Source organism: Geospiza fortis, unplaced genomic scaffold (genome assembly GCF_000277835.1).
Source record: "Geospiza fortis unplaced genomic scaffold, GeoFor_1.0 scaffold186, whole genome shotgun sequence".
Taxonomy (NCBI): Eukaryota; Metazoa; Chordata; class Aves; order Passeriformes; family Thraupidae; genus Geospiza; species Geospiza fortis.
In genome coordinates, this window is record NW_005054331.1 from 707,754 (window position 1) to 719,977 (window position 12,224).

Here is a 12,224-nt window from a genome sequence, read left to right on the forward strand (position 1 = left end):
CTAAGTTCTTTATACTGAATTGAAATGTCCATGCTTTATGATCAAATAATAAACATATGTTTCTGATTTATTCATAGATTCAGAAGAGGAAATGAAAGCATTAGAAGCAGATTTATTGACCAATATGTACACATCAAAGGTAATTATTTTTCTTCCTTTACCTGACAGGGAGGGGAGCGAATGAATTCTCATTACAAACCCAAAAATCTTTGCACAAAGTAATAACCTATGGTCTAGACATAAAAGTTCAGTGTTAGGTTTTACTTTGGTGCAAGAGTTTCTCCAGTTCAAAGGGAATATAAAGGTGTTGATGTGACACACTAAACATGTTCCTCAGCTGTAACACTGGTACTTTCATTAAACTGTCAAAACTGTGTTATATACAGAGATGTAAATTTATGTGAGGAAATGTGTTTCCAATAAGATTATGCCCGATGAAAGCTAAATTAACCTTGAGTCAAATCCGTAAATGCTATTTTTATGCAGAACCCTTCCTATATGCATATAAAATTAAGACAATCATAAAGCAAAACCAGTTAATACATATGCCAATTTTGGTTTAGGATTTTGATCATAGTGCCAGTACCGGAGCATGGGGGCATGACTGTGAAAATACTAACTTTGTAAATGCCATTTCCTTGACAGGTTTCCAGACTGTGAATAATGTTTATGTTATTTAATATGAATATATAAAAATCCAGTGAAAACCTCATATTGACAGGGTGAAACAGATAGTGTTGCACGTATGTATTGGACAGGCTGATAGACACTTTCTCAACACAATTAATTTCCATAAATGATCTAAGAAACATATGTGTCTGATATATCTTCAACAACATATAAAGAACAAACTCTGAAACAAATGCTATGGGTTTAAGGGTGAATATTTTAATTTGTTATTCCAATAAAGTTTAAGTGGTTATTTAAATGTAATGGAAAATAAAATGGGAAATGAAAAATTTCTCCCCCAAAAAAGAAATTTACATAAGCCAATGACTAGTTGAAGGTTAAAGACAAAATCTGCCAGGATGACTTCTGCACATGTTGTATTTAAGTATATGTGGCATTTTCCACAGGATTATTTGATAGACTAGAAGAAGTATGAAGCCAGAAAAGGCATTTTCTTTATCTGGCCTGGCAGTTCTTAGATCTCAATGTTCTTTACCGGCATGATAGTTAACCTTAGATTACAAATAAACCTGTTGGCCACTTACTTTTCTAAGGTACAGAAAGATTTAATAACTTCTCCTTTTCTGAGATGTATTTAAATGTAAGAGGCTGACAAAAATAGGTTTTTTGCTGTGTGGCAAAACATAGCATGCCCTGGAATAAAACCCTCTGGCTATTGGTGTTTCTGCTACCGAATTTAGTGGATCTGTGAACATAACTTCCATCTTTTCCTCTCTCTCACCACAGAACACAAGCTCAGGTAACTCCAAATGAACAAATATATCGCACCAGTTAGTAATGTCACAATGTTTGCCATAATACTCTTACATTTTTTGATGTCATATAGCTTGCTATTTAGCTCCCTTAGGGTATTTACCACAGTCAACTGACACTTGAAGTTGACAGAAGCAGTAGATTCATGTTGGAGACATTGTTTTAATTCTGCATTCTACTGCCTTAAATCATCATCTGAAGTTCATTAGTTGAATTTATGTTGTCTCTTGACATCAAAGCAAGACATGGTGGAAACACTAAAAACTGTGTACCAAGTCTTCTACGAGAGTAATATCACAATCCCATTAATTACTGAAATTACTCTTTTCTGTTGTCCACTGCCAGATTTTAACCCTCGTTACAACAAATTATGGTTCTGGTGTGATAAGACAAATTTGAAGACAGTATGTGTAATACCTGTCTTGTGTTGTGCCTGAGATCTGGTTCCATTTGAGGGCAATTACTGCTAAATTGCACAGACTGTATTTGACACTTACTTGGTAATCAGCAAAGGAAATCCTAACAATTTAAACAGCATTAAGAGTGGAAAAAATTCCTGTTTATGAAAGCTGAGATCTAAAAATGCAGGAAAATGGATTATCACTTGAGGGTTTAACATTTAATAGAACAAAAATCTACCTAAGTAGGCACTTGTGGACTATAGCATCAAGACTACAGCCAGGGCTTAAGCACACCTTTTGCAATATTCAGTAGTCTATCCAGTATTATGGGGAGAATTGCCTTATGCCTCTAACTTCACAGACTGCTGTCCAGTGCCTGCTGCCCCTTTTCAAGTTGCTCTTTAAAGCCACCTATATGCTGAATCACTTTTCATCCTTAAAGAATTAGTTCATGCTTATTGTAATGTGTCTTCAACACTTAATACAGTTTGTCGCCCTTCCCTGCTGTTACATCTGAACCAAGATACAAGGATCGAACAAGTCCTTAAAATGCTCTTTTTCCAAAGATAAAATCTGAAAAGCCATTTGGAAGGTCAGGTAAAAGAACAAAACCTGACTTGTCAAAATATGTGGACAGTTATCTCCTGTCTCTCTTTTCTTTTAAATAAAAAAACCTCTATCCATACCAAAGAGATAACTCTGTTTCTAGCTTCCTAAATGCTTGCCTGAAACCACTAATTGCACAAATAATCTTTTTTGAACTCAAAAAGATTGACACTGTGTTATTTTGGGGGGGGGGGGGGGGGGGGGGGGGGGCGGGGGTGGGGAATAAAATGAAAATATTCCGTGGAGAATATATCAGCCCTAGCATATATTCAACCTTTGGGATACCACCCAACATTAATTTTCTGAAGTCATGGACCCACTGAGTTTTCATTGTTGTAGGATGCCTATTTATGACTGCATTTTCCCAGAGAGTTTAGCCTCCTTGTCTGAGGAGCTGTCCAGAAGTTGGAGGAACCTACAGCTATCTAGGAGCTAGTGACTTCCTGACTCAGTCATTGCATAAAAATTAATTAGGTTTACAGGCATTAATATGCACCATGTAAGAACTTCTTCTTTAACAGAATTCACTGGTATATCTGATTAAGTATATGATTTCTATGGTTACAATCTGAACAAAATTCAACTGCTATCATGGAAAAGAACCATAGAGATCCTATACTAACTAGGGATTTTTACTTTGTAATGAATTTTCTTTTTATCTGCTTTTACTAGATAAATACAAGAATGTAAAAAGCAGATATTTTTCCTAATGAAAAATAGCCTTTGGGATGTATGGATGGATTGTAACAAAAGTATCTTAGGCAAACTATCAGGAGTATCATTCAACCAGATATGGAAATAAAATACCATATAAATTGAAACTTTTGTCTTGCATAGGACAAGCCTCTTGTCAAAGAAGGAAATACACTTATTTCAGTTTCTTAGATGATCTTAAATTATCTTTCAAGATCCATGAAGTGGGAGAAATTATGTATCTGATTCTTATTTACAAGCACGTTCAACAGTGGAAATACATACATCATATTCACTTCAGTATTCATATACCTTTTTAATTCTAGTTCATACTTCAATCTCCTTTCTCTCTTCAGATTATTCCCAGATATTTTTCTAGTTATTCTTAAAAAAATCTGTTCTACCTTGGCAGATAAGGGTTCTTTGTTTTATTGTGTAGGTGTTTTCCAAACCATGTGTTGAGCTACTGTACTTGGTGTTGCTTAAATCTGTGTGGAAAATACATATAAATATTTAAAATATAAAATTTATCCCATATTATAAGTTAATCTGAAAATGTGGTTTATCATCATCTTTGACAGTTTTTTTTTTACATATACCTTTAGGATAACTGCCTCACATATTTTCCATAACCCAGAAAAGAAAAATGGTCTGATTTTAATGCTTGATGTGATAATGGAGCAGAAAAATAACATGACTGCCTTGTTTAGTGACTGGACATGACCTGGAAAACCCCACATTCAATTAAAATAACCCAAAATTCACTCTGACTGAATTGTTAATGGTAGCAGTAAGTCAGAAGCAGTATCCAAGTAAAAATACTGTGAGGTGATATATTCATGGCACTAATAGGAATGAGACTCCCCTAACAAATGAAATGTTAATTAGAAGTTTTCAGACAGCCCTGCAAATTTATTTTCTCCTCATCTCATAAGTAGGAGCTAAGACAATTTTCACCTAAGCAAATCTGCTATATAAGTACTTTACTAATACACAGAGGAAAGTTCCTTTATACATAGATGTGCAGAATGACATGAAGTAGTAACTTTAGATCAAAAAGATTGTATAAATTATGCAAGAAGGCGTGAAAAATTACCCTATCCTTTACTCTTCTGTTTCTATCCACTGGAATATTTTTGGTTCTCAACTCAGAAATCTCACTTGCTCACATAGCACTACATTTAGATTCTACGCTCCATTGCGATTTAGCTGTTGCAGTGCTAGCTCACATTTCTTTTGCATACCCAGGAGAGACCAGTGAACTGGAGAAGCCTCTCCATTTGTCATGGAAAGCTCCATATTTTTATATTTCAAAAATACATTAAAACAGACCAAAGAGCATTTTGAAATTGCCTTGGGTATTTGATCTTTTCCCTAGTTTAACTTCTGTTGATAAAATTAGATATTCTGCAAAGAGAATAATTTTATCTTGAAACTGTCACATCTTTTAAAGTAATTTGATAGACTAACTAGGGTACTTCAATGAGAAAACAGATGAGCTCAAAGTAAAGAGTGCAGAACCAATTACAAGCTTCCAAATAAGATTTCAGATTTGATTTCTTAGCCTCAAAACAATATAATCTTTTTTTGTTTAATGTTGTCAGGAATCTGTGAATGCACAGCAGTTTTATTAAAAGGCTAAATCATTCTTGTTTTGAAGGGCATGTATTTATCAGATCTATGTTGGAGTAATGATCATGGACAAAAGAAAACTTTTTGTAACTAATGCTAAAAGTGATGCAAAATTTTCTTGTTTCTTCCTCGTTTCTCTGAACTTTCTTCTCCCTCAAAAAATAGTCAAGTGTGATGAATATACATAAATCTTGCACGCAAGGCTCCTTTGTTAGGAAGGAGCCCTAAAGAAACAGGTTATGTGATTACCTGGTGTTCAGCCAAGTAAACGCTACATCCACACTCATTCAGTGCTGCCAAGTATGTGTGAAAGGCAATGTCTGTGTTAGTGTCATACCTGTGTTTAACTTCATGCATACAGGAAAAGAAGCAACTACATTTCAGTTCATTGGTAAGGTCTAATCCTGATGTGCACAGCAAGGAAATCCTTGCAAGGAATAACTAGGAATTTGCTATTTGGCTTTTGGTTGGAGGTTGCTATGTCACCAGTTTTAGTTGACGGAAACTCAATTCTATACTCAGCACTGAAAGGAATACAGTGCGGAAGAAATAATTAGTAGTGGGAAAATGAAGAAAATGGCAAGTTCATGAAAAGCAATAAATGAGATAGGAATTAAGTTTTAAACTTACATTTTTGCTACTGATAATGAAAATGGAAGAAGGCTGCTGCTGCAACTGCTTAGAAAAAACAATACCAGTAGAAAAGTAAAAATCATGCTTATCAGCATTTCTTTAAAATGGTTTAAAAGCTCATACATAATGCAATATACTGGGAAAAGCAAAATTTGAGACAAACCATGGTGAAATTTCCTTTTTTCTATATTCCTATAACAGGTTCATGATGGGCTACATAAATACAGTTGGTCTCAGTTTTTCAGTCCAGTTACCAACTCAGGAGTACTTTGTTTTCACAGCTATGTTTTGTCTTTGCTCCATCTCCCTAAGCCTATAGATCTTCAATTAACATCTCCCAGGCTCTTCACTTTCCAGCATCCAAAACTCCTGGGGCTTACAGATTCTGTAACTTCAGACCCAAACTCATCAGACAGCTTGTCCTGAAGCAGGGACTCCATTCCTTTTCTCAGGGAATTTTGGGATGACTGGTATTTGTGCTGAACTAGGGAGGAGTGTCTAGTTAACCACAGGCATCCAGCTTGGATTCCTGAGCAGGGAATTTATCTAGTGGGTTTGATTCATTATCCTTATTTACACCTGTGAATTTATATTATATTAATTTCCATCTGTGTTTTTGTTTGCACCTGTGCAGAATGACTATGAAATGCTGCCATTCTGGTTTGGTAGCAGTTGAGCTTTTTCATCATTTATGTCTACCTGGGGGGCAAGGCTGCGAGGAAGCAGACTTGGCGTGTGTAATAAATGAGTTGTCCTAAGTTCTGCACTCTAATTATTGTCTAAAAGTTGACCAGATGGAAATCACTTTAGAAACATAAACTTGCTTCTAACAAAACGTTTGAATGCAGCACATGGATACAAAAAACCCAAAATACATTAAATGGTGGGTGTTTTTATTTTCAGATTAACAGAGCAAAACTTCCTTACTGGAAAGTGACCCTGCTAAATGTCTGCAATCTTGTCAACAACATAAACAACCAAATGGGGGAAACAGTAGAGGCAGATGAGGAGGACCTGGTTGCAGGAAGACAGTTCCCTGCCTCTCTGGATGGCTTCAGCTTGGAAGCAATGCTGACAGTATATCAACTCCAAAAAGTTTGCCACAGCAGAGCCTTTCAGCATTGGGAGGTAACACAAACTATCACAAATGCATATTTCTGCTGCTAATAAACTTTCAGGCTCTGTTTGTAGTGATGTTGTAAAATCCATATCCATGTGACCTCCATCACATTGTCTGATCTTTCCTTCCCTTTTATATATTCTCTAGTACCACTAATATGCCTCTTTCAGTATGAGCAGTGAATTAGTGCAGTTTCTGGTTACCTGAGTGTATGTTTCTTACAAAAACCCATGGATAAATGAGAACTTTTCTTAACTACATGCTTTCTTCACTCTTTGTAGCCATTTCAGGTAACCGAACGAACATATGAAAGTCATCACTACACCAGAAAACATAATTAATATCTGCTTAACAGACATGAGGTTATTATAGATCTATTGAAGCATAAATAAATGTACCCAGTGTTTCTGTTTGAAGACCCTAAGGCAAACTGGATTCAAAATGCAGGGATACATGCCCATATGTACATACCATTTTACTAGGTACTCTGGTTTTCTTACCATTGCTGGGAAACTGGCAACAAGGTAACTCCTGCTTTTTATTTCTCTACACCTAAAGAGGGCCCTGGAAGTTGACATTGTGATTGTATGGAGATTGCTGCTCTTAAACAGTGATTGTTTATAGTCCATTTCTGATACTTAGTTTAGTACAATGATTACAGTGACTACACAGAAGCACACTAGGCACAACCCACTTGCATTGTTAGATGTTGCACTAAAAGCTGCTTTGTGTAGTGAAAAAAGATAACTCAGTGTCACTACCCACTTTCCAGTAAAGAAAATTTCTTCATCTATCTCAGGTTCATGTACAGTCTAGATGAATCCAGATATTTTTTGGTTGGTTGGTTTTTGGTTTTGTTTGTTTGTTTGTTTTGGGTTTTTGTTTGTTTTGTTTTGCTTTGCTGTCATAACTCCTTATATTCCCAAATCCTCATGTTAGCTGGGGTGGTCCATGCAAAGGACTGCAACCTTTTTGAGAACCAGAGTTTTCTGAAGATTCTCTTCTTCAGTGCATTTATTTCTGGAAAGGAACTACCCTAGAACCAAATATGCAATGACCCATATGTCTTAATCACATTTCCCTGCTTTGCAGGAAATTATAGAATAAAATATTTCTCAACAGATGAAACCAGCAAGCAGTGCATGTAGGTGTTTAACCTAAATGTGTGATAACAGAGTGAAAGTCATTAGAAAACTTTCAGTCTATTTGAGTTTTGGTCTAAGGAGGATAAACCAGCTTTCGTCTCTAGTCAAAACCAGTTGTCTAATCTGTTGAAGTGGAGTTTAAAAATCACTTCTGTAGGGCTCAGCTCATCTTTAGCCTGATTTTAGTTTTGTGTATTGAGTTTTATATATTTTTTTAATTAATGCTGCAGCTACAGATTTTATTGGTAGCAATAAAATATGTTATTATTTTATTAAAATTTGGAGGAGATTATAATCTTCATTACCAAAAAAAAGTAGATAACAGTGTGTCTCTTCCTTCATCCTACAGTTACTTCAGCAAGATGCTTTTGATCTAGAGAACTCAAGCCAAGAAAAAGAAATCATGAAGAGAAAAAATCCCTATATTCTGAAACGGCAGCTACATGTGAACAAAGCTAGAAGACCATACATACTCAAGAGAAGTTCATATTACTGATGCAGCAGAAGAAAGCAATGTATATTTAGTTCATAGGTAACTGTGCATTATGGTTATCTTATCTAAATCTAAAATCATACTTGTGTGAAAATATACTCTGGAAAATCAAGATGATAACATAGCTGTGTCTTTTTTGCAATTGCTGTTTCTTGATTGTGGATTTTTCCTACTTGAGATAATTGGACTAATACATTTGTGAATAAAACTAGTTTTTAAGCATGATGTATTGTACAAAACTGAGATTTGAACATGCTTTCAAACAATCTTGTAGTCTTTTCCAGTTTTATAAAGCACACCAACATAACACCAAGTAAATTGATATTGTCCATAAATCCTACTGAGAATCTGACAGCTTCTTAATGCAACACCTCAAACGTGTAAATGTTTCCAAATTTCTTGAATAATATAGTAGTAAGAAGTGCCACAGTATTTTATGTTTTGACTAATTTAATTTATTAGGAATAGGTTTAAGGAAGAAAAGGATTAACTATTAAATGGCAATTTCAAAATGAATATTTTAAATAGCTTGCTTGTAAGTGAATTTTGAATTTTTGACTTCTAATCTATGAATGCTCAGGAAAAACAAAAAACAACAAGAAACTTGGTGAAGTGTTTGAAAGATTAATTGAAATTAGAACATCTTTAAATTACTATTAAAAGGCATTTCCTTTTCCTCCTTCCACAAATTTGTATAAAACAGGAAGTCTCAGAGTTGAAAACAGTCTTGGAAGCTAACAGAGAGGGAGGGTCACAGCATGGGAAAAATGTTTTCAAGCCACGAGGAATCAACTGTTGCCTGAAAGTTACACATTTTCCAGTTCCGTGTTTGTGATGCATGCATGAGATTTGGGATCTCAATGATTCCGGGTTCCAGTTTGGAGGAAAAGTCTGAATGGACTGGGGCCCACAACAACCATGAAAATTGAGGGGTAGTCCAAGACTTGTGAAGCCTGGATGCTCAGACCTGAAGGCAAAAGTGGCATAGACATTGTTTTTGAAAACTTACCTGTTTCCTGTTTGATGTATTTCCTCAAAGCAATTCTCCTCCAACAAATAGCCACACCATCACCCCCCCCAAAATTAAAATACAAACAAAAAATGCCCCCAAACAACCAAGAACCCCATAGGAAACCCAAACACTTGGAGAATTTTCAAATCCTCTCACAAGTTTGTTACACTTTGTTTCATGGGGAGGGATGGAGTTTTTAAAGGAAAATGTATTTTAACTATATCAAAGCTAATTATATTTCCTTTTCTCACTGCAAATATTATTAATCAGTTTGTTCATTCAATAACCCTAAATGCATGCACTGACAAGAAATAACTGAGCATAAAGTAATTATTGCAATAAGCATTATGACTCAAATACAGCAAAGCAATTAAGTACGTTCAGTCTCAATGTTTTAAATGCTTAATGTGCTTAAGGGCTTTGCTTAAATAAGTAACCTCACACCCCTTGCTTATTTTACAAAACACATTGAATTAGACTGGAGACCCAGCATGCTCTCAAGTGGTTGAGATATACCTTCTTTCCAACAAACCTGTAAGATCTCTAGTCCTATTATGGATATTAACATTCTAAAATGTCTTTTGCTCTGAATAACAAAGCAGAGCAGTTTGTTCCAAAATTTGCTGCTTGCAGAACCTGAGGAAAACAATGAAAAGAAACTTAAGATCACTTTTTCATGGGAAAACCAGAAGAATAAGACAAAAAAAATTGTCATTATATTTTTCTCTTATGTAAAGTTTAACAGTATAAAAGCTAAAAAAAAATAGGGTAAGGTAATCTGGTTGTCATCTAATAGAGAACGTATTTTTTTCAGAAACAAACACCCTTCCACATCTCATTTTTGTGGTAATTTAGACAGTCATGATAATGGCATATGACCTCAAATGATAATACTACCAGTTCCATCCCCATCTAGTGTTCCAGACTAGCTTTTGACCATGTACTTGTTCTTTGCAGTGCAGAGCTAACAGATTAGTCAGACTGGCTGGAAATGGCATTAAATAACCCATTTCCTTTCAGCAGACTGTGAATCCACACACAGACAGCTACTTTGTGTCACTGGTGGAGACAGTTTAAAGTATGGCTGGAAAGTACAGCTTGTCAGTTGTCCCTAGCCTCTGATGGAGGTGTCAGAGGAATGTCATTCATGATACTCTGAACTAGATGAGGAAACAAAAACTGTAATTGCAATATGGTCAGTTAAGCTAAAAAAGCCAGTGCTGGCTTTTTGGTTTATTGGTCATTCATGAAAAGCAAGTGTAGCAGTATTAAAATACTAGAAAACACAAAGCGTAGAATTAAGCCAGGTGCTCAGAGCTGTTAAAGGAAATATTGAAGTCTGGGAGACTTCCTTGCTTCAAATGTCTTCTCTCTTCTAGCTGTGGCTACCTCCTGATGGCCTCACTGCTGTGGAATTGCAGCCTTTCTTTAGCCTTCATTTTTGGATGATGGCAGAAAAATTATAGGCTTAGGGGTATTTGTCTCTATTTTGCACATTCTTTCAGTGAGATCCTCAGGGTACCTGCCTCACCCATAACTGTGCATTGCCTGCAATATCCATGCTGCTATATTTGCAGCAAGAATGAGTGCTGGAGGAAGATCAGGTCAGAGAAAGATATCACAATATGTGAACTTACTAATTCAGAAACTTAGACAGTTTCCCTTCCCTTCCCTTCCCTTCCCTTCCCTTCCCTTCCCTTCCCTTCCCTTCCCTTCCCTCTAAAAATACTATTTTGAAGACCATTAATTTAGACTGCTACCTTTTCTTAAAGAGCACCTTTTGATATGGGCAATTTTGTTTTATAAAAGCAATTATTGAGAGATGTTCTGTCTCTATGTCTTCAGAGGACCACATTTTTCTCATAAATAACATTACTGACTTTTTAATTAAGTGCATAGATTAATAATTATACCAATTATTCAGAAACTTCATACTTAACTATTTCTTAGACTCCTAAAATATTAGATATAGCCATACAGTTATTGCAGAAACCAGTCAGTACTTTCTAATGAAGAATTAAATGGAACTGATATTTACTTTGATTTTATGTATTTTAAGTTATCATCCATAATCTTTCAAATGCCCTATACAGAAAAATTAAAACACTTAGGTATGAATAATTTTATCATCTCTGAAGCACATATTTGTTATTTTGTCTTTAAAAAGAAACCTTATAATTGTTGCTGTTATCAAGGTTAAAGGCAGTGCTGATAAAATAAGTCTTCAGTTCTTAAGTCTTGCTTGTGGTATAAATTTTGATCTTTTCTGTATTTTTATTAGAAATTAAAATTTTGGTTTATGATTTAGGTAAGAGTTTAATGGATGTGCTGTAAACAAAGTGAATGAGATATTGAGTTTTCAGATTAAGAGAGATTTAATTTTAAAATGTATAATATTGGCTAAGCCTCATACCTGACTCCTAGCGAACACAAAACATAGACAAAATTGGTCTTGAACTTTATTCTTTTCCCCCAAGATTAGTTATCAATTTGCACTGTGGAGTTTCAAATTGAAGATACAAGCTACCACTACAATAATTTCATGTTGGAGGGCAGAAAGAAGAGCAGGTTTTTCTTAAATTCCCTAAGGTTCCAGATTGATCATTGATGTCTTCCACATCCAAAATCATGAACTGACTGCAAGCAGTGAGAAAACAAAAGTTTCAGATACTCTGCAAAATAGACTGTGCTGATTTCTGTGGTATAGCAAGTCAGCACCTGGATCTCACTCTCCGCAAAGCAAAGCAAAGTGGAAGAGGGACTGACCTCTGCAAGGAACCTGGAGAATGAGATTTTAATTGCTGCCAAATGCAAGCATTCAGAATTCAAGAGTGAGGCTGCAAAACCCTGAAAATAGATAGATGGATAGATAGATAGATAGATAGATAGATAGATAGATAGATAGATAGATAGATAGATAGATAGATAGATAGATGAGGAAATATCCCTGACACCTAAATGAAGTAATAAATATATGTCAAATGATTTTTGTTCCTTTCTGTTTACCAGACTGCCAGAGAGCATTAGAATCATTCTAAGCTTTGTA

The 12,224-nt window shown here is 35.3% G+C and overlaps 1 protein-coding gene across 1 annotated transcript; it reads left to right on the forward strand.

Annotated features, from left to right (window-relative positions):
* NTS (neurotensin) lies at positions 1-8,466 on the forward strand. The gene is made up of 3 exons (XM_005421580.2): positions 1-139; positions 6,312-6,536; positions 8,023-8,466. The coding sequence occupies exons 1-3, from the start codon at positions 92-94 to the stop codon at positions 8,167-8,169; spliced, it is 420 nt and encodes a 139-aa protein (XP_005421637.1). The 5' UTR covers positions 1-91; the 3' UTR covers positions 8,170-8,466.
* The last annotated feature ends 3,758 nt before the right edge of the window (positions 8,467-12,224 follow it).

What these genes read in the sequence shown, in the direction of transcription:
- NTS (XM_005421580.2), top strand. Translation starts at nt 92, where the DNA reads ATGAAAGCATTAGAAGCAGATTTATTGACCAATATGTACACATCAAAG. An exon ending in CCAATATGTACACATCAAAG is followed by an intron (nt 140 to 6,311) that starts GTAATTATTTTT and finishes TTTTATTTTCAG; the next exon opens with ATTAACAGAGCAAAACTTCC. An exon ending in GAGCCTTTCAGCATTGGGAG is followed by an intron (nt 6,537 to 8,022) that starts GTAACACAAACT and finishes TTCATCCTACAG; the next exon opens with TTACTTCAGCAAGATGCTTT.